Here is a 22,167-nt window from a genome sequence, read left to right as displayed (position 1 = left end):
CAGTTCCCAGACAATTTTTAATACAAATCTCTTCCCTCCAAGTAGAGTTGTCAAATAAAAGCAATCTTATCTGCTACTACTCAATTCCTTTTGTAGATGACAATATATTTTCACAACTGAAGATCTCTTATGTTTTACAGTTGAAGCATTCATTTGTTAAACTTGCATTTATGTAGAAATAGACAATGAATGCTCTTTGTTCTTTGTGAATATATAATCCTGTATGAGCTGGTATTGCAAGCCTTCTTACACAGACAGCATGCAATATTATGCCCTTTGTTAACCTTTCAACTCTCTCTGTACTCCACTGATACAAGCAGTGTTTAGGTACAACTCCACTTCTTTCTTCCCTACCCCTCAGGCTGATGATAGAATTCCTGCATGGATGCTCTTCTAAGATTATATAAGCTTCAAATCCATAAAGCAAACTTTACATTAAGGAAGAAATATTGCGTAACAGTCAATTTCAGGCTTCTTCTACATATTTACAGTTTCAGAACCATACTTCATTAGAGCAAAACGAAACATATTTAAGACCAAAACCCTGGTAGCGAGGAAAATTTTACATCTCAAACACTGCTTTCCTTATGTTCATTAAACTTTACTGAAACATGCTTATGTAAGATGGTAGACGCTCTCCCCCATCCCTCTCCTACACTTTGGCTTGTCTAATATTTTCATTATTCTCTCAGTATTCACAATGACAACGCTGAATTCAAAATTTGTCACTAATCTGTAACAGTTGAATTAAGTGGGATATCTGTTGCACTTGGCACTAATTCTAGACACTTTGTTTGAAAAACACATTAGTTTAAGTACAGCACCTTTAATTTATTAAGGTAGCGCCTTGTGTGAACAACCAGAAGATCTTCATCAGTAGCCTCCCGTGCTTGCACAATCAAGTCATCTCCAATTAGTTTTTCTTCTGAAACAACAGGAGAAAAATTATAATTGTCATTGTATACCATATAGCATTCCCATATTCCACCTGGTCAAAAAACTACTTTGAGCTTAATTCCTACATCTGTAACGGAAATCACTGCAACCACTGTTGCTTACTCAGTGTTAAGTTTTCCAAATACATACTCTCTACACATATAAGCTTTTAAATTAGAGCTTATCAATTATTTTTTTCAGATATTTTCATAGTGTATTCATGGTAACCTCATGTTTCAACTGAGAGAAAAAACAGGTAGCAACAGAGGATGGACAGGCAAGAAAACTTACGAGGCTCCTTACAGTCTAAGATTTAATATGTTTGGGAAGTCTCAGCATTCATACAATCAAATATTCCTTTAATATGATTTTAAAAAATTCTACAGTTAATAATAGTATTAAATGCTCTAATTTAGAATGGTGCACACACACAAAACCAAGACTAAAAACAACTCAATTACTCAGATGTTTATGGACATGAACGCTTACTGTTGTGATATTTCTGTCACATCATTACCTTTAACTCCAAGAAATACCAATGAACAGCTATTACTTCTTTCGCTTAGAGAGCAAAAGATGGTTTATTTTAAAACTGCTTTTAAAGGAGTGATATTTTGTAACTTACTCCAAGATTTCTGTAGGCGAACAGTGCGAATGTTTACATCTGGATATGCTTGTCGGAAAGTTCAGTTCCAGTCTGCGTTGACTAAAAAAGCCAAGTAGTGCAGAAAAACAATGTTGCTTTGCATAGGATCACTACAAATAACAAATACCAGGCATCAATGCTGATCTTCCCAGACAAGTTTTAATGTTTAATCACTGCAGGGCTGCAGATTTCCAAGACTAGACCTTTTCTTCAATTTTAAACTTGGCGGGAGGGAACAACTCAAATGGAAAAGATTTTGTTCTTAGTGTTATACAAGCACAGCACCTGCAACAATATTTATTTTGGCAAGCTTACATTTCCCTGGACTGCACCTGAGAAGCGTATCATTCACTCACATCAGACATAAAGCCAACGTGCTAACAGCTTCATCCTTGAAGGAGAAAGTGAGTGTATGCGGATTTCCACTGGTGATTTTTCAAGAAGATAATACGAAACAGCACAGGTCAGGTGTTCCCAGGAGTTGCTATAGAGCCAGAGAAAACCTGGAATGTCATAAGGTACCCTGCAGCTTTTCTCTTTTACAGTGAAAAGAGAGTTAAATGTTTGGGAAAACTGGTTTTCTGTCAAAGACGAGAGTGAAAAATAGACATTTCACACAGAAAAGAAGTGGGAAAAAAAAAGACTACACAGGGAATGAGCAGAAAGGCAAAGGTTCTGAATAAGAAAATGGTCATAGAATCCAAGACTTCGATAGTAAGGGTCATTAGAGGTCAGATCCAAAACACTGCTAATAAATGGCATTAGAAGTCATTTAACCTCAGTTAAATGAATAGAAGGGAGCCAACAGTAGGAAGGGCAATGTTTTACTGAGAAAGATCATCAGCTGAGGAAGTCATTAGGTCCATATGAGCTGCGCAGGCCTGGCTCTTGGACAGCCTTTGTTTTGGCAAGGCTTTGGGGTTTTTTTGTTTCTTCTTTCTTTCTTTCTTTGATTTTGTTTTTGCTTTTTCCCTCCAATCTGATGAGAAAACTCAAATTTTACATAAAGCCTTTAAAGGCTCTGATCCTAATCTTAGTCTTTACACTTGTATTTCCTTGAGGTATCTGCCTGCATTTTTCAAATTTATTTAAGAAGCAATAATGAGCAACAACACAAAGTTCTTCTTGCCACCAGAGGGGTTTCAAAGCTCCCCTGAAGATATTATCAAAATACTATCATGAAGTTGACAAAGATTTAGATAGGTTGCACTGATATTTCACACTGAAGAGTGCCATTTGCCAGTGGACTGCCAGCAGTCTCATGAGTAACTACATTACAGCGTGCAGCAAGGCAGTCATTAACAGCAGTGGTTTCCCAAGCCAGACAGAATGTCTCCTTCCTTGCTACACCACATGTAAAAGCGATGGAAGCACACTGGTTAGAGAGAAGTGTACATGGTACTCCCAAACTGCACTGTAAATCTTACTAGCCAAACTGTAAGCTTGCAGCTAACACAGGAATTCTTCCATTTGTTGACAGAAAATGGAAGTCTGCATTTCCTCAAAAAGAAAGAAGAAACTGGCATTGCAAATAGCATCTGTCTTCAAGAGGAAACTTAATGGAAATATTCTCATACACTTGTACATACACTGGAAGAAAAGGCAAGAATCATCACAAGTCTGTTGAACGTCATAACATAGCACAGAGCTATGCACATACGGCACCTGACTCAGGATGTGCTTCAAGTCAAGACTCCTGTGCTCACTTTAGAAGTGGAAATAGTTCTCATCCTACATGCACCTTTCTCGTAAAGATCAAACAATGAAGTTCTGCACAGGTCATGCTTGTCTTCAAACCCAAAAGCCCAGAAATATTTTAAGACTGTCTAACACATTACTATTCTCATGTTTCTCCTTAATCCTTTCTACTCAGCCCTGTAAAGTTCTAGGCCAGAATGAAATTCACCATGCTGGTTACTCTGACTAGTATTATTCATGCCACTGGGAAGAGCAAGTTGTTTAATGAGCTTGAATTTTCAATCACATTTCACAAGTTTCACTCTGCAGAGACAACCATGACTGAGACAAAACTGGGCTTTGTTCAGCGGAGCGAGCAAGATCCTACATTTCTAAAGGACTGTGAAATAAACCTTTGTATTAAAAAGCCCTCGTGTAGGATGCTTGCTCTAACAATTTCATCTGCTTAATGTGCAACATCTTCAACAAAGTACAATATTCAACCCACCTCACAAATTCTGCCATCAATTTAACTTCTTTAGATTTAAGTCTGCAGATACTGAAACATATTAATGCACTTCAATGATTAAAGTGCACAGCTTAAGTCTATGCAAGGAGCAATAATGATGTGAAGTCATTATTACACTGGCAGTTATTAGCACAAGTCTGCATTAATAACATCGGTTCATTCAAATGTTGGTCTAAGTGGTATCTTTTTTCTTTCTTTTACCTTTCAAGAAGTTGATTACTTTTCCCCATTTTCCTGCATCAAATGGATGTAGTTTCTCCAGTCCCATGAACGTGATGTTGTAGTCTGGAGAATACACAATAGGCCAGCAAGTTGGTGGAACGCCTTCATATAACTCAGTTCTGTGAGGCCTTGAAAAGCAAAAGCCAAACTAATTACCATCTTTAGCCAATCAATTATGCACCTGAATATTTTTCACTGAATTCCCAAGCTATAAAATCTTAGCAATCACAGTTTCACATCAGGAATAGCTCCTGAGGATGCCATTTCCCATAGTTACAGACAGGAGCACCTGTCTGCTGCTTTGCAGTTCTTTACATATAACTCACTTCCCAGCAGCACAGTCAAAACTCTTAAAATAACCAGTAAGGAGGAAAAAAAAAAAAAAACCAAGAAAGAAAAAAAGGACTAAAGAACGTACTGTGAGTGAATTATGCATACATAGTTCACTGCAGATATGAATGGAAGCATTTGCTTCTCTCTCAGAGTCTTCCAAGTTCACCAAGCTCTGCCTTAGAAAGCACACTCAGATTCCACATTTAACATAACTTTAAGCAGAGATGTTCCCAGGCTCGTGTGCAAACACAGTGAGCTTTCAGATGGAACACACATGCGGTCAGGCCAAGCCCAAAGGTGACCACATCCACGTGTGACCTCCGTCCTGCAGCCCAGGCCCGGTGCTCCCACCCCAACACCTCTCTGCTGCACAGCGTTCACCCAAGGGCTACGAGAGGCTCATAACTCCCGAAGTGAGACAGAAAGCTCTTTGTCAGGTGAACAATACAAACAAAAAGCTACTGATTTCCAGCCCTGATACGCTCAAAACCATCCTTCGAGCACTCAGAATAAGCTGCACGAACACGAAAGCACAACGGCAGCCTTTCACCAGAGCCCGCAGCCCCGGTTCGCACACGACGCCCACACCCGGGCTGTGCAGTGCCAGGGCTCCCGGCACCCCACACCGTGAGTGCAGCTCCCCGGACGCGCTGCGCCTCTCCTGCCGCTAGGCACGTCTGCCTGTGACAGGAACGGCCCGGACTGCAGGAGCCGGGAGGACGGAACGGGACGCAGCCGCCGACCGAGCGCGCCGCCAGGTGCACGCCTCGCGGCTCCGCCCCTCCCGCTGCCGGGCCCCGAAGTCGAGCAGGCCTCCGCCGGGCCCGCGCTCGGCCCAACCCTCGGAGCAGCCCGCCGCCGGCACAGCCCCCGCCACGGCGCCGGGCTCGGCCCACCCGCAGCCCCCGCCCGTACTCACATCCCCGCGCCGGGCCGGGGCGCGCCGCGAGGCCGCGCAGGGGAAGGGTCGCCCCGCGGCCCAGCACCGCCAGCCCCAGGGCCCGCCCGCCGCGGGCGGAGACAGAGAGGGGCCGGGCCCGGGCGGGCGGGGCGGAGGGAGGCCTCGCGGCGTCGGGACAGCGGGAGACGCGGGCTTGTGCGTTGGGCCTTCAACCGTCTGCCGCCGTTGTGCTCCCAGGCGTCAGCAATCGCGCCAACAGTGCTCGTGGGTCGGAAAATACGATCTTGGTAATGAAATAAAATGAACGGGATAGCAGGAAGCGAAGAGAGACAGCAGAGCAGTAGCTGAGCGCGGCTAACGCAGGTGAAGCAGCAATAGCGTCTCAGCGAGCAGAAACGTGCCAGCGCCGTCAGGCAGGGACTCCCCAGGAGGGAGCAGCTGCTTCCCACAGCCACCACGCGCAGCAGGATGAGCTCCAAGGCAAAAGGCACCAAGGCTACTTCACAAACCCTGCTTGAACGTACGCAGACTGCATTTTTTATGCAACTGTACAGCTAAATCAGTAACACCAATATAAGAAACTAGCAGTATCTGTCAAGCAGCACACAGAGCACAGAAGCACTCGTTCCTTAGGAAGCACAGACATATCTCACCTTTCTAAATACCCCAGCTTTGGCTGGCCTTCATTCTGATGGATGCCTGGATGTCACCTCAGCATTTATAGAGCAGCAGGAGACCATTATCCCAACAAAACATTCCATCCCTTTGACATTATCTTTTAATTAACATTTTTTTTGTTCCAGCCCTTTGTGCGTTTGCCTCCGTGTTAGTTCAGCATACCCACCTTTTACTCTTTGTTTTCAACCACCTAATGCTGGATGCTTAATTAGAGTTCTAGTGTAGTTTGGTTCATTAGTTCCAAACATGTTATTTCATTTTCATTTAAACTCGCTCCTAAGCTTAAATTAAAAAAACACATTTGCAGACAGGTTTCCTCATTTGTTGGTATGGTAAATTGCTCTCCAGGCACATTCTGCCATTTAGCATTCATATCTAAACTGTGACACCCACGCTTCTCAAAATGGAACGTTGACTCAACCATTAATTTTTTCACCCAAACAACATCAAATGAAGGAACCTACTCTGTGCTGGCTAGCGGTGGCGTTTGTTGCTCTCATTTTCCTCCTGTGCCCCAACAACAAGTTAGAAACTTCTTAAATGTGGAGCAACCACAGCAGGCCCCTCAAAGAGCTCCCTTTTCTTTCTGCAGCAGTGGCACAGATGTGCTTGCTCTCCTGGAGGCACCTTAAGGAAGTGCTCTGAACGTTCAGAATAACCCTCCTCTCTAGCTGCAGGATGATTAATTTTGCCACCTACCTGTAACACTACCTGTTTTTGTGCAGGACACATGATTTAAAATATTCTAAATTAGAAAATACCCCTTATAGTTTCTCAGCATTAATGAACGTATTTGAGCATTCAGCAATTGCTGCAGCAATGGTGCAGCAGCCATGGAGACTGAACGTCCTGCAAGCCCTCTGTGGGCACAGCCCTCATCCCAGAGAATGTACCACCCAGCTATGGAAACAGTTACACTTCATTACTGAAATGAGTGCAGCCACTGTCACTTACACTACTAGCAGTTTTTAAACAATCATATCACGTATAATATTACTGCTCAGTCCCATCATAAACTTCCACATGAATTAGCCCCAAAACACACACACGACCACTCTGGATTTTGGACATATGTGGAGATCCAGCATTCTGCCTGCAGAACATTCAAGACAAGCAGATTAGGAAACATTATGGCATTGTAAAAAAAACAAGCAAACAAAGCAGAGCTTAGCAAATGATTACATTTTTGGTTCACTCTCAGAAAGTTTCTCAAGGAAGATATAGAGTTTGAATGATTTTTAATTAATTAATGTTGCAATGTTCAAAACAATGTCAAATTTCAGAAGTCAGTCAATCTTTAAGTTATTTGAAATATGTGTAGGTGAAATGCTTTGATCTGAAGAAAAAAATCACAATCAAGAGTCTTTTAAATTCATATACATTCACAAAATGTACTGAATAGCTGATTCCATACTTACTGCTGAAAGATATTTCCTTCAAAAGTTCCGCTGAGTTGTAACCTTCAGTTCCCAGGTTACAAAAGCCAGACAACAAACAGAAGTCAGCAGAAACTATGAGGATTTGACTGAAATCTCTCAGAATAAAAGCACATAACTAAAAAATAGTTACAGACAGTATAGACTCACAGACTTCTCCAATTTCATTTTTCAGTCCTTCAAAAATTAGGCCCCAAATGGCAGTAAGTATGGAGTCAGCTGTTCACTTATAAAAGTGAGAAAGTTATTTACAGCCCAGCTTGTACAGCGTAATGGTGTTATTTTCAGACTGATAGCTCTATTTTTGCAAGACAAAGGAAAAGTTCTACCCCTATTCAATTCTACTCCTGTAGAGACAAAGTAGAACTTGACTGCTTTTGACAATATTATGGATAACAGTGGTGTCCTGTGGTAAGGGAGTTTATTAATTTCTGCATACTCGAAAGCACAGACATATCATTTTTATAATAAATAGCCAGCAACTGATTAACTCTCAAGGTTGGCCTCTTTAGTTTGCTCTTTGTCATCCAGGAGATCATTCATTTCATGTTGAAAACCATAAAAAACATCTTTGGGAGGGGAAGACTTCTTTTCAATGGGAAATACTTTATAATGTGGCTTCAGATTGAATTTATTTATTTATTTTCAGATAACAACCCTGGCCTTCCCAGGATCCCTTTTCAGTGTGCTGATGCAATTGGCCTCTTTGAAGGGATCCACTTGTGCAGATCCATTTGAAGAACAGTACCAGAGTCCAACTTACTAGCAGAGCCTTACTTTGGCAAATAGAAAGATGTGTCTGAATAGTGTCCTGTAGGAAAGAGACTGCCTGGTCAGGCCACCAGTAACTGTATCAGTTTACTACATCTGTTCATGTAATTTGTTGCATATTCAGGAGAATGAGGGAAAATGTCAAAGGATCTCCTTTTTGAAGTGGCAGCAAAAGCCCTTCATTAGTTTCTCAACCTCATACAGAATAGGAATTGACTTTAGTTAGAATGTTTCATTTTGGTGAAATGACTAATATTTGATGAATGGTGAAACATAAGGATTTTTTCCCAGACTAAAAAAACCAATTAAGTTAGAGACAAGAGTGACAGCAAATCCTTGATAACATGAGAATTGGGTCTACAGATCCAGTTATCCATAATCTGCATGTGATTAATCCTTTGGGTCTCTTGCAAATTACTGCACCTGACCATACTATTTTAGCCTCCTACAAACTATCCTGTTACTGACTGTAATGTTCAGAGTTGGAATAATGCAAGAGATGGAATAATCCCAGTAGGTTTGATCAGGACCGGACTCATATAGGCATCCCCTTCCTCTACATGGAGGCAACTTAACCACCTCCAACATCTCTCCCCCACTTCTTGTCATGGCAATGTGCTCTCTATTGAGGGAAAAAAAAAGAAAAGCAACATGCCAATCTTCAGTGACTGTGCTTCAGTGCTTAAAGAAAGCATTCTTTCTTTTAGGGGCAAGACACCCTCCAGACAGAAATACGAGACATCACAAATAATTTACTGTTACCTATTTTGAGTTTAGGCTTTTGAAACAGGTAGCATAAAGAAAAAGATGCGCTACAGTTAGGATGAAATGGTTGGAAAGAAAAAGAAATGGGAGGTTTATTCACACTGGGACTTTTTTTTTTTTTTAAATAGAGATTAATTACAACTTTTGTAGAAACTCATCTAATGTTTTCCAGTTGGAAAACAGTATTCTGAGAACCTGTGCTTCTTTAATTTCTTTGATCCCGAGGGCTTTGATCTGCCATGTGATGACATGACTGAGATCAGACATTTACTTCCACAGTGTGCAGAAAATGTGGAATTATTGATTCCTATAATCCAGCAGAGCAGAAAAAGGCCTATGCTTTTTATAGCTCAGGAACTGATACAGTTCTCTTCCCTCACTGTGGTGCCAAACAGCTGGAAATGCAAGGCCTGAAAGCTCCTTAAAGACACCATTATTCTTCTCACATTCTTATCTTTGCCGTTACTAGCATAAGTCCTTCTCCCTTGCTGAATTACATCTAACTGAAATCCTCTGGTTTTAAAACAATAGAGTATGATACCACTAGCCACCACTTTGTGCCTTCAGAATCGTATCTTCATGATGAGAGACACAAGCTATCACAATAGAATTCAGATGATACAAATCCCAGCGAAGATTTATTCTAAGAAGTCCTTAAATTGCATTTTCAAATTCACAGGAGTGACTCAGCTTAGAGCCTTAAACCAGCCACTGAAAGAAGCCTGAGGCTTAAGTCACTTTCATGCAGTGTAAACATTGACAAGTCAGTACCAAAATAGAGAAAGTACGATGAGGTGCTTTCTAAAGTAACAAAAGTTTTCAAAGAAGTAACTGCAGGCCCCTTGAGAGGTGCAGCAAGCTACTTAGCAGAGTGAGCAGGAACACAGAGGAGAAACACGATGAAGTTAATAATGCACTGTCTATTGTCTCTGAATAATAATTAACACGTTCAACTAAGTACATTTAGTTCATATTTTTTCTGTAGCGATATTTAATGCTTTGATAATATGATTGATATTGTCAGTAGCATACACTGACAAAATGCTTATAAGCATAGTTTTCTGTGTTCTACCAAGAAAAGATTACATTCCAGATGTCAGGAATGCTTTGTGTTGTTGATAGCCTCATGTACATTTCTCATTAAGTAATAATTGCTACAACTTCCCAATGCTGCTACTGTAAAAACTACCTAGGAACAACACACTGGTACTTAATCAAATATTTTTAAAAAAGACAAAAGGAAATGCAGTTTAAGGAATATCTCTAAAGATGTCAGTAAGTAAAAGAGAAACATTACTACTAGAATAAAGTCTAGGAAGAACTTCTAGTCCAAAAATCACTCGAGAAAATAATCAGAATATTAAGTTAGAAATCAGAATATTAAGTAAGAAAATAATCAGAATAAATCCTGTACTTACAAATAAAAGCCAAGAACATAAAACAGAACCAGGAGCATGGATGTTCTGATACCCATAGCACAGCTAACATCTAGACTGATTAAGAGCATTCTAGAGTCTCAAGAGAAGACTGCAGTTCAATGGAGCATACAGGGTACACATTGTCAGAAAAATCATCACAACACAAAGCATACTGGAAATATTACCGTTAGTCATGAGAAGCAGCAAACCTCCTACTAGCAAGGTCTTCACAGTACAAGGCAAAGAAATGTCAGTAATTGCACATTGAAAACAGTTAACAGACCTGACTGGCAATGAGGTTCTCTAGCTACAGAGCACACCATCTCAGAAAATAGCCTTCATCCAGGAGCCATTCTTCCTTCAGAGGCAAGCCCTTAAATGAGCCCAGGGAGGAATGGACCCAGGGTCCACCCCTTCCAGTCACATGGAAAGCACCTGAATTGCTTGCACCTGTGCTTCTTGGGTCAGCCCTCCCCTTCACCAGGTGCTCTATCACCAGTTCAGCCGTGACATAATAGTCCCCCTCCAATTTCCGAATCCAGTAACCACTTCAATATTTTCATATTTCTCTGCTAGCTTTAGATTCATAAATTGCAATGAAGTAATGCCACAAGAGATATCTTGAAGGAATTTCAACGTCAATATTTACTTGAGCACAGACAACAAAAGCAAAGGAACTACAGAAATAGGAAAAACTACACAACAGCCTCACTAGACAAACCCTAGCTTTGTTCCAGGCTTTAAAGGTTTTATTAGCTCTGAACTATTCAGAAACTCTCTTTCAGTGTCAAAGGCCTTCAAATAAGTCTCCCACAGGCACCATGAAAAGTTTACACATTTGGATAGGAACGTCTTGCCATAAGCAGACTAAACCTTTTTAATTTGTTCTCAAATATCAGTGAGTGACTTAGAGATTAATTAAAATATAATCAGACTTAAACTATATTAGGTATCATAAATTACTATCAACATCTTGAAGGACTTGTTTTAACAAATAGCTAATATAGTCCAGCACATTAAGGCTGGTAGGAGAAAACAGATGTTTCAGTTGCTGAGTGGTTATGATGCAATGCTTCTAAGAACATAGGAATGGTAAAACATATTTGAATAAAGCAAAGCAGCTTCTGAGCTAATTGTCCCACAACACACCGCCCAGTTAAACTGTGGTCATTGAAAGAAAGAGCTAAAGTGCTACATGAAGTGTTTCAAAAGAAGAACAGTATATAGAAGGGAATGGTAGACATATTCACTTTAATTTTAAAAAGGTGCAGGACATTCCTGTCACATTGATAACAATCCTTACAAGACTTCCCAACAGTATTCTTAAATTCCCTTTTTTTCAAGTAGCATTTTTATCAAGTGAACTTCACTGGTGCTGATCCAGAACTGGATATACTGCTCACAGAAATTAGAGAAAGCAGACAGGGCTCTGCAACAGCTTAACTCCTAAAGGAAGCCAGAAATCTTTGAAGCAAAGGCAAGCCCTACTGGCAAGGAGATAAAGAACCAAAGGAGCACCTGTGTGAGCTCTGCATGTAGGGCATGATTCTGGGGTGCTCTGGTGGGTGGCTGGAGCAGCTGTCAGCCAGAACATACACAAAATCCAGCTGGAGCAAATGCTTCACATTCCCAGAGCTGGGACAAGACCTGCATTTATTTTTCTCAATAAAAACAAACAAATAGAAATCCCAGCATTTCTTAGCTGTGTTGCAATAATAATAATAAAAAAAAGTCATATATGCAAAGGAACATTTAATATATGCATATTACTCACATATATAAAGAGATTACAGAAGTATCATGGGGACAAATATAGATTTAGCACATTCTGCTCCAGTCCTAGTTTCAGAAGCACCTGCTGCTTGGAAAGTGTCAAAGTCAGGGATCCTTCATAGCGTTCACAAAGAGAAAGAGAAATTCAGAAAAAGACAATCCCCTTCTGTTTTCCACACCATCTGACTAATTATCATAATTGAAGTGAAACAAACCCATGGTTTTTTAACTATCTCAACAAAATTTTTCCTACTGTGTAAGGAGCAACTCATTTCATACTTTTATTGTGCAGGAAGTTATTTTGACAAAGACGTGCTGATCACATAACATAGTAGTAATAAACCTCCCTCATTTCTAACGCTAATAGGCTGCTCATCTGTTGAAGCATGTCAATGACCAGCAATTAGCAGCCTTCTCATTTAGCTACTGTGATTACACCCATTCTTATATTAGGATGGCATTAATTGCAGCTTATACCATCTTGATTTGTGGCACGTGGTGATTAAATGTAGCAGCAGAGGGTGGTGGTGGTGGCGACTTTTCTTACTTCCTTCACCACCAGAAAAGCTGGGAAAAAGCAAAGCAAGACAATGGCTGAGGCAGTGCAGCTCCCTGACCTGCTATGTGTTGCAGATTTCCATTTCTTCTTCCCACTCAGTCCTCCTTCTCTCTAATCAGCAAAACTCATGAGAGTTATTTGTTGCTCTCTCAAATTTAACAATTATTAATTTGTTCTTAGAAAATAAGGGAGTAACTACAAAGTAAGTTTTGGATGGTTGTATGGGAACTGTTGAGTCCTGGCCTGAACCACTGATTGAGCACCTGGGGAAAGGGCCTGGTCAGCCCTGGGAGCACAGGTGAAGGCAATTCAGCTGTGTGACCGGAAGGTGTGGGGCCTGGCTGCACCTCTCTTAGACCTCACCTAAGGGCTGACTGCCACTCCAGTGGAAATCCCTAAAACCAGGCATATCTAATAAGTAGTACTTGTGAATTGTTTGTACACTTGACACTATCATCAATACTACTACTCCTATAATTATGTGTAGTACAACTCCTCTAGCTTGCAGGAATGTTGGGGAGACAGTTCCCTAGCAGTGGCTCCTGGGTAGGTGGATGTAGCAGAAAAGGATGTTATTTTCTCTAGGTTATATTTTTGTTCTGCAGTAGAGACTAAGCTTCAGAGTACAAACTTCAATAATAAGGAGAAAACAAAATAGAAAGCTATTACTTATTCTGCCCTCTTGAGTAGGGTAGCTCATCGCAAAGGCTTATGCCAATACATCAGCACTACTTGAACAGGTAATTAAAGATTAAAAAATTATGGACATGAGAAAGGACACATTAGTTTCTACAATTAGTCTAATTCTGGTATTTCATACATTTTCTGTGTGTAGTTGTTTTTTGTTTTAAATTCTAGCATGTTTTTATTTGAACTTGTCTGTATGTTTTGTAACAGCCTGTCTTCTGGCAAGCTATTATTGGTTTATTTGAACCATGCATAACAAAACAGGAGAGAGAAAGCAAAACTCATTGCTGGCTTTTTTTCCCTTGAATGGATTAACCTCCTTAAGAAGTGCAGTATTCCCTGCTCACTACAGAATTTATCCAGATTAAAAACCATCTTCCCTGTAAGTACAGCTGAACAGTTGCAGTATATCTGATTCGTTTAAACTGTCAAGACAAGTAAGCCTGTGAGGAGGTACCTTCTTTGTGTTTTCAAGTGTATTTAACCTGATGGGCAGAGGCATAGCATGTCATTGCTGATGGCTTTTACTCCACTGTAACTGCACCAATCATCAGGCATGATGCCAGCATCCTGAGATGACCATAAAACCTCACAGCACATTTTGGACTTGAGGTGAGCTGGCAGATGTTTCAACTTACAGATAATTAGAAACCTCCCTAGAGAATATCTAACTTCAGAAAGATTGAGAGTTGTTCTCAGTATGAAATAAACTGTACATAATATTTAGTCACATCGATCCCCAAAGTGTGATATGCTTTGGGTTTGACAGTGCTTCATCTTTCCTCTTCCTGGAGCACATGAGAAGCTGATTGACTAGTTGTGATGTAGTCAAAGATAAGTACTGTTTACCCCTTTCTAATTCTGGCACAATACATGTTAATTTGATGTCTCTAGAAAAGGATCCTACTTCCTGGTTGTCTGCCTTAGAACACTGAAATGTTTACCCACTTTGTTGATTATTAGACAATCATATTTCCCTGCTGTTTGGATAAATAAGTAAGGAAGAGATAACCAGAGGGATGGGGGGGGGGGGGGGGGGTGAAGAACAGCTTAAGGTGAAGACAAAACTTTGGACACGTTCTGCTTTTCAATATCAGATGTATAAGCTGTTGGTTCATTAATCAAAACCCAAATACATACATAATACAAATAGATAAGTTTCAGTTGATTGCAAAGTAAATCTGTCCATTTGACTGCACTATTAATTGATGTGTGATCTATTTGTAATAATGTAACTAAAATGCAATTAATATAGTTTATTAATGATGTAGGCTAGCATGGTAGGGATTTGCTCCTTTATTAGGCAAAAGGGCAACGTTAAGAGATAAAAAGTAAACAACAAGTTGCAACAAAATTCAAATGCATAATACATGTAAATACATAACCAGCTACAATCAATAGCCAGGCATGATTTCAGGTCACTAGCTTGAACTAGGCTTGTGGGTCAGATAAGCTGTTTTGGGGAGTGACGTTTTGTCTCTGATAATCTCTAACATGTTAGGAAAACTGACTTTATTTTCTAATTTTTCATTTAAGTACTGAAAATGTTAAAAACACCTATGCTTTTCAATTCATTATATTCCCCTCTGAAAGAAAAGTAGGCTTATCTGGTTCAAAAGATGCCTTTCTTGTCTTCTTAAAGGGAAAAACTTGAGTTGTTTCTTTTTTTTTTTTTTTTATCCCTAACCTTAGTCTAAATGTGTACCAACCCAGTACCAGTAGAACAGAGAGCAGTCTGTAGCAGGACTCAGGTCACCATATGCAAAATGCCAACATTTTGCTGTAGCAAATGCAATCAATCGTGAATTCCAGACTGTATTTCCACTTTTCAGATACATTTATTTCACATCTCTGGATCAATTTAAAGCAAAATATATAATTTAAGTATAACAATTCACAGAGCTTGCAGTGCACAAAATAAGTGCATGCATAAATCTGCTGAGGAGCAAATTGCCTGTAATTATAATGATGCAATTTTTTAAATAGAATTTAGGAAGCCAATAAAATATTTAGTTCCGTTACAGATGGTTATTGCACTGAAGGAATATTTTGAGCTCTATTTAGTTGCATTTAATTAAATTATGTCCTTTACAAGAAGATACAGGATTTAAAAGAGGGTACAGTTAAGAGACTGAGATTGCTTAATATTTGAATTATGAAGCATACGTTATTTTTGCAAATATAGTATTTGCACAGGCACATAGTTCTGTAGCATAACTAATCTCCTTAGTTCATTGCAAGATGGAACTCAGACATAAATTGGAAGGAAAAAATGGTTATGGGGCTTTCAGTGTAATTTTTCTCAGTAGATTTGCATTACAATCCTCAAAACTAAGCAGATGCAAGATCAGATGTGAAAGGAAATTCCTTAAGGGTCAAATGTATTCAGAACTCAGTAAAACAAAGTACATAGTTTTACAAAGCTAAACAAGTACAGGGTTATTTACTTATTTGAATTCTAAATTAAAAAAAAAGGCCCCTCATTATTTATACAGAAAAATCTTCCTTGTCTGTTTTTTACTGAGTGTTTTTCAATTTGAAAAGGTCATTTCATTCCAATTTAGCCAAATATTAGCGAATAATTTAGTATCTTTCTCTGCTGTCCTGTCCTATAAATTAGTTAGAACCAAACAGTTCAAATATTCAAATAACAACAAACCTTTACTGAAATAATTGGTAATATTCAGACTCAAAGCTGTTACAACCATCAGTTATGAGCAAAGATGATCATACAATCATAGAATGGCCTGGGTTGAAAAGGACCACAGTGATCACCGAGTTTCAATCCCCCTGCTATGGGCAGGGTCACCAACCACCAGACCAGGCTACCCAGAGCCACATCCAGCCTGGCCTTGAATGCCTCCAGGGATGGGGCATCCACAACCTCCCTGGGCATCATCTTTGTGAAATGAAAGTTAAAGCAAAATAATTTTTTCATCAACTTAAGTATTGCCAAAAACCTAAGCCTTCATACAATGTACTACGGGGAATCTATCGATAATTTCATTTACACAAAACACAAAAGCTAAATTTCCCATCCTTGCAACTAACTTAGAGCAGTGCTGCATAAAAAATATGTAGAGAACAATTCACAAATTGTAACTACAAGCTACAGAGCTTAAGATGGCATGGCAATTCTGGGGCTCTTAGCTGGGACACTTAAAGGGTTGTATGAATTTTAAGTAGAACACCACAGTGGTAAGATAAGTATTATTTGTCTGTTTCATCCACGTTCATCTACTTTTTTTACAAGAGAGAAGCAAGAACAAGTGTTCCACAGAGTTCAACTTATAAAAGCATCTAGTCTTGTAGAATTACTGCTGCTTATATCATAACTAACCTCGTCCCTAACCTTAGCATGTGTAATGCTTATAAACTCAAGTTCCTGTCCCTTTATCCCCTTATTAGTACACTTGTTATGTAAAGAGCTAATCTGAAATAGTGAGAACTTCCTGAAAAGGAATCAAAGCCAATAAAAAAAAAAAGCAATTTGGGGGGAAAAAGGAGAAAACAAACATCTCACGGGAGTCTCAAGAGAGAACATGAATAGAAAACTTAAAAAAAAAAACAAACAAACCAGCATCACCAAGATGCCAGCTAGTTAGGAGAAATAAAATGGAAGAATGGTGCTGATGTGTGCAGGGTAATTGCATAGGAATAGAAATGAACTGATGAAGTCTTGTAGAGATCAGATCTTCATAGAACAACGGAAATCTGTTCAAGAGAATATCACGAAATGGCACTGAGCTTGATTAAACAAAAGTAAAGGAAGGGAAATGCTCTTCAGGTTTCAACTTTACCCAGCATGTGTTATAATGAAGGGCTTCCAGCTTCTTGCATTGGAAACAAAACAGACTTGAAGATGGACTTCCAAATTATTCAGAAATGGTCCTATCTTAAGATAAGTGGGATGGAATGACCCTAGCGTATTGTAAATTTTTACTTTCAACTGGAACTAATATTTTTCTATCATGTTGTATCATTTTCATGGGGTTTTTTTTGTTTGTTTTTTGCATCACATCCTCTTATGTAGACTTTAACTGCCACTGAGCAGTGAGAAGAATTTCTATACTGTGCTGGATGTTCCTTTTGCCTTTTGGAAATAGTGATAAGTTAGAACAGGGCTGTGCATGCAAGCAGTTCAGAATTCTCATTTTTATGTGCACTAGGCTACATTTGTCAATGTCTGACTGTCATCAAGCATTATGCTGCCAATTTGTCTACTTCTGTTTCCATGAAGTTCCTCACAGCCTCCTCTTATAAAGACTTACGCTAAATAACTTTGTCATCTGCAAATCCTGCTGACCTCATTTTTTTCTTCTACCCTTCATTTCTGCCTTTCCAGATAATTAATGAATATATTAAGTACTAACTATAACACAGATCCTTGGGACATATTAATATTAACCTCCCACTGAATTGAAAACTGACAGCCTAATGAATTAAATTCTCCACATAACAATGGTGCTGCAATAGAAGTCAGAGTGAGTTGTGCTTCATCCCTAATCTGAAGAAGAGGCGGGAGGGGAAATGAAAACAACGTCAGCAAGTACAAGCACCTGCAATTGCTACTGAATGTTATTAGACTTGTGAAAAAACAGGCTACCGAGCACACAGTTTTATGCATCTCTACAAGCTATTGTCCAGACTTAAAAAAAGCTGAATATATCTTAATAAATAAAATCACCTGATCTCTGTATAATTCCTTCACTTGCTGTTTGAAGAATCATTAAGCAATCAATAGTACCTCAAGCACTTTTCACCTGCAAAACTGTTAAAAGTACTTTGGCAGAAATACCTTTGCAACCCCAAAACTTACTTGGGTATATGAAAGAATCACAGATTCAAGAAGAAGAACAATCTGTAGGTTTTAGAGCTAATTTGAACAAGATGGTGCAGTCAGACTTCATACTTAGATCTTAGATGTACAGTAGATTTTAAAGCATACATAACATATTGTATTCTGGTGTCTATTGCAGCACCTCCAGTGTTTTCTACTATCATTTCACTGTAGTAAGTTAAATCTTTGGAAGAACTCATAATTGAAATAACAGAAATTGTGTCATGCTTCTTCAAGGTCAGCAAGAGTCCCTGATTTTTTTTTTTTTTGTACTGATGTGATCTTGGAGTGAAAAGTAAATTCTAATTTTACATTTGATATGCATGTTATATACCGTAAGCATGCATGGAAAAATACAAAGGTATTTTGCTGAGTATGTAGGTACAGAAGCCCTCTAGAGGTATGGCCTCACTTTGAACATTGTACACAGTTGTGGGCCCACAATATAAAAAGATTTTAAGATACATGAATACATTGAGAGGAGGGCAACAAAGGTGATGAAAGGGCTGGAAGGCATGTCCTAGGTGAGTAGTGGCTGTCAGACTGGACAAAAGGAAAATTTCTTCACCATAGGGTGGTCAAACACTGCTTCAGGCTTCCCAGAAGAGCTTTGTTCCCTATGCATGTTAGTGTTCAAGAGGCATTTGGATAATACAGTCATTACCAGTGCTAGGATAAGCAAAGTCAAAAGACTTCTGCTCAAAATACTTCTGCTGGAAGATGGAAGAGATGCTAGAGCGTAATAAATTGTCCCATGTTGGCATTTAAAGTATAGAAAGTAAGAAAACAATTCAGAACAGTGTTAACATTTAAAAAGATGTAGAACTATTGTACTTGATTGCCCATTTAACATTTGAGGTGTACATACCATAATATGAAACCAAGTAACCTTGAAAAGATCATAATTCATTTTCCTTATTGCCATTACCTAAGTCATTAAACATATTCATAAGCCTATTTATATATTTGACTAATTATTTTCAAGATTTAAGGCTTGTGTGGTTTCCTAAATTTCCCTGATGTATTTAAGGGGAAACAAAGGTTGGGATTTTTGTTTGTGTGTTACTCATCTATTTCTTGTGAATTCTCATCACTCATACATTCATTCAGTTGTTCAGTGAATAGCTCATTAATATGATTTCAATCTCTGTATAAAGGCACATGGAAAAAACACTATTATGTAACACTTTGAAAAGAGCTATAAATAGGCTTCTTTAATAACCATAAATTTACATTAGAAAGGTAGATAAACTCTGATGTTAAAAACGCCTATTTTTATCTGATGTTACTGTTTCATAATCTCAGTGTTATCAGATACATCCTGAATAATTGAGTAAGCTCTTGGTGTTTTATACTATCTGGGAAAGTCTTGCATATCAAATGGATTTATACAATAGGAATAGAGATTTATAAAGAGCTACATTTCTCTTCTGAGTCTCCATCACACTTACCTGGTCCATATTTAAAAACTACCCCTGGCATCCAGGGCAGACTAGACAAAGCAACGAATGATGGATTTGGCTCTGATTTAACTGATGTTTCTAAACAAAAATGGTCCCTTCCAAATAATTTGAAAGAAATCAACTTTGCTGGAAGTTAACACTCTCCTTATTACCATTAACTGGCTGCCTTGATTTTAGTAATTTCCTGAATTTACGCCTTCCTTTGGCCAAACATCTTCTCATGATGCTGCTTGGAAAGAAAATACTGGCAGGCATAACCAAAGTGTTCAGTTTTATAGTTGCTATAAATCCATCATTAGTTTTGCAAAGAATAGTTGTAAGGCTGAGAGTGCTCTCATAAAATCTTCAATATGCGTATGAAGACACAAAAAGTCTAATACAGTAAATTGAACATTATAACTCTACTAGTAGAGAAAGCAATAAAGAAGTAATTGAAAAATGAATGTTGTTTTATATACTCTGTGTCTATGATATCTATTTTAAAGTAATGAAATGTAATGCACTCTCTCTTGCAATTCAATCTCAGTAGCAGTAGAACAGAGACCTAACAGAGGCAGGTACCTTAGCCATGCACCTCTGACAACAGGACGGATGCACACTCAGCAAGAATTATGCCAGTCAGGCTTAGCAGCTGTGTATTTTTGCACGTTGGTAAGATCTTTCATATAGTTTTGAAGTAACGGATGCTTATAACCAAACACTCAAATACAGTGATTGGCAAACTACTAACTCCCACCACCACTGTCATAGTAAGAAGAGATGCCTACAATCTATTACAATCTATTTTTCTTCTCATGACTGTTTAAGTACATTTTCACATATAGGACTACTTTACTTCCATGACTGGTGCTTCTTTGATGGAGATATTTTACAGGGCTCTGCAGATGTGAGGATGGAACCAAACAGCAAACTAAGCAGGAAGAAAGCAAAGCAATGAAAGCTATAGAAATAGTCATCCAGGAAATACACATAAAGCACTGTACTTTGAGAGCACAGATGAGTAAAATAGACACAATGAGGGCAGCTCAAGTGTTATCAGATGTGGCCTGATAAGGAAGGAAATTGACCGTCTTTCCCAGCTATTTTGCAGGATATAATTTTACTCTCCTTAAACAAAGAACACCAGGAAAAGAAAGGTTCTGATATCTCTGACATTCTCACACAAATGTACTAACAGACCACTTTCTTTCTCCAACTCTATTAACCTGCCCTTTTCATGTCCTATGCAGCTTAGTGTGTCTTCCTTGGATTCTCAACCATGGAATCCACATCCTTAAAAGAACAGTCTTTTCACTAAACATACTACAATTACTTGTTGCCTCTCATCAGACTTCAATTTATTTGAAAGGTTCATAAGGGCAACAGTGAGGATTTTTGTTCATTGATCTACTGTGTGAACTCTGATTTTTCCAGTTTCATGAAACTGTCCATACAATTAGACTGTACACAATGCATTTATCTGCTCATACATCACAGAGCCCTGTGCTGTTAACACATAGACTTATCTGTGTAGGATATGGTTGAAACTGCTCTATCAATAATACTAAGCTTGAACAAGTATACTTTAATAGAATCTTCCTGAACTCATGGTGTTACTTGGCTGGAATTTAACCTTTTGAGTTACAATTGTTCACACTTGGTATTTTGTTTGTTTTGTTTAGAACTACTTCTAAAGATTTAAAATTATTCACACATTTTAAAATATGAAATGCCTGCAAATAAAGGCAGGCCCTTTTTGGCTAGTTTTTTTTTTTTAATAAGCTTCTGAAGCTGATGTTTTCCTTGGTCAGAATTTGGCAGCTGCTCGGGCCTCAATCCAGAAACACATAGGGATACATGCTTATTGTCCACATCAAGTTGGTTCAACTTTCCTGAACATAAGCCCTGCAAGAACAGGGCTGTACTGCTAGAACAGGATGCGTATTGTATATCCTCGAGATCTGAGGCAGGGGAAGAGCTGGGGCAATTCTATGAGAAGACAAGTGAAAAAGCTGCATCAGCACCTGGTATTTTGTTATTTACACAGTGTACTTCAATTGCCTCTTAAATTTCTTTAAAATACAGTTCTTCTACTCAGTCCCACTCACAGCTAAGCAGCTCATTAAAGTACTCCGCATTATCACTCAATAATTGCATCTTTGTGACCAAAAAAATTCCATATTTTGCTCCTCATCAGGCTTACTTTTACACACGTATCAATGTATAAACATCTCACTTCACAAATGCATCGTTCCTGTTCCTATTGTCTAACATGTCAGCTAACCACCATTCCACAGGAAAATATTTCTACACATTTTGTACTGACATTTCAGCCTGAGAAAGACGTGCTGACTCCATACTAGTCCCATCACTGCAGTCCAGAAAAAGAAATCCAAGCACTGCAGCAATTATACTGTCAACCAGCAAGTTCAGTAACTTCTCAGAGTGTGCAGCAAGTCTTCCTCCTAACGTATTCTTTTCCAAAACAGTCTCTAACGCTAGCACAGTGCCACAATGCATACTTTCAATTTAGGTAAGTAGAATACCTGCTTCA

At 38.9% G+C, this 22,167-nt stretch overlaps 1 protein-coding gene across 7 annotated transcripts in view; it reads right to left on the bottom strand.

Moving 5' to 3' along the window:
• HDAC11 (histone deacetylase 11) overlaps window positions 1-22,167 on the bottom strand; it is a 45,406-nt gene that overhangs the window by 20,417 nt on the left and 2,822 nt on the right. For 3 of the 7 annotated variants that reach the window (XM_046899894.1, XM_025154462.3, XM_015293066.4), the window contains exons 3-4: window positions 3,990-4,138; window positions 825-925 (exon numbers count right to left, since the gene is read on the bottom strand). In XM_046899894.1, coding sequence (XP_046755850.1) covers window positions 825-925; window positions 3,990-4,056 — 168 coding nt within the window. In that variant the 5' untranslated portion in view covers window positions 4,057-4,138. Of the gene's footprint in view, window positions 1-824; window positions 926-3,989; window positions 4,139-4,867; window positions 5,097-5,262; window positions 5,351-10,595; window positions 21,603-22,167 lie in introns of those variants that run through there. The other 4 variants (XM_046899893.1, NM_001277141.2, XM_046899896.1 and 1 more) reach the window with 4 other exon arrangements.

The sequence above is a fragment of the Gallus gallus genome, chromosome 12, assembly GCF_016699485.2.
Source record: "Gallus gallus isolate bGalGal1 chromosome 12, bGalGal1.mat.broiler.GRCg7b, whole genome shotgun sequence".
Lineage (NCBI taxonomy): Eukaryota > Metazoa > Chordata > Aves > Galliformes > Phasianidae > Gallus > Gallus gallus.
Note: the sequence above shows the minus strand (reverse complement) of the source record. Positions and strands in the feature narration are given on the sequence as shown.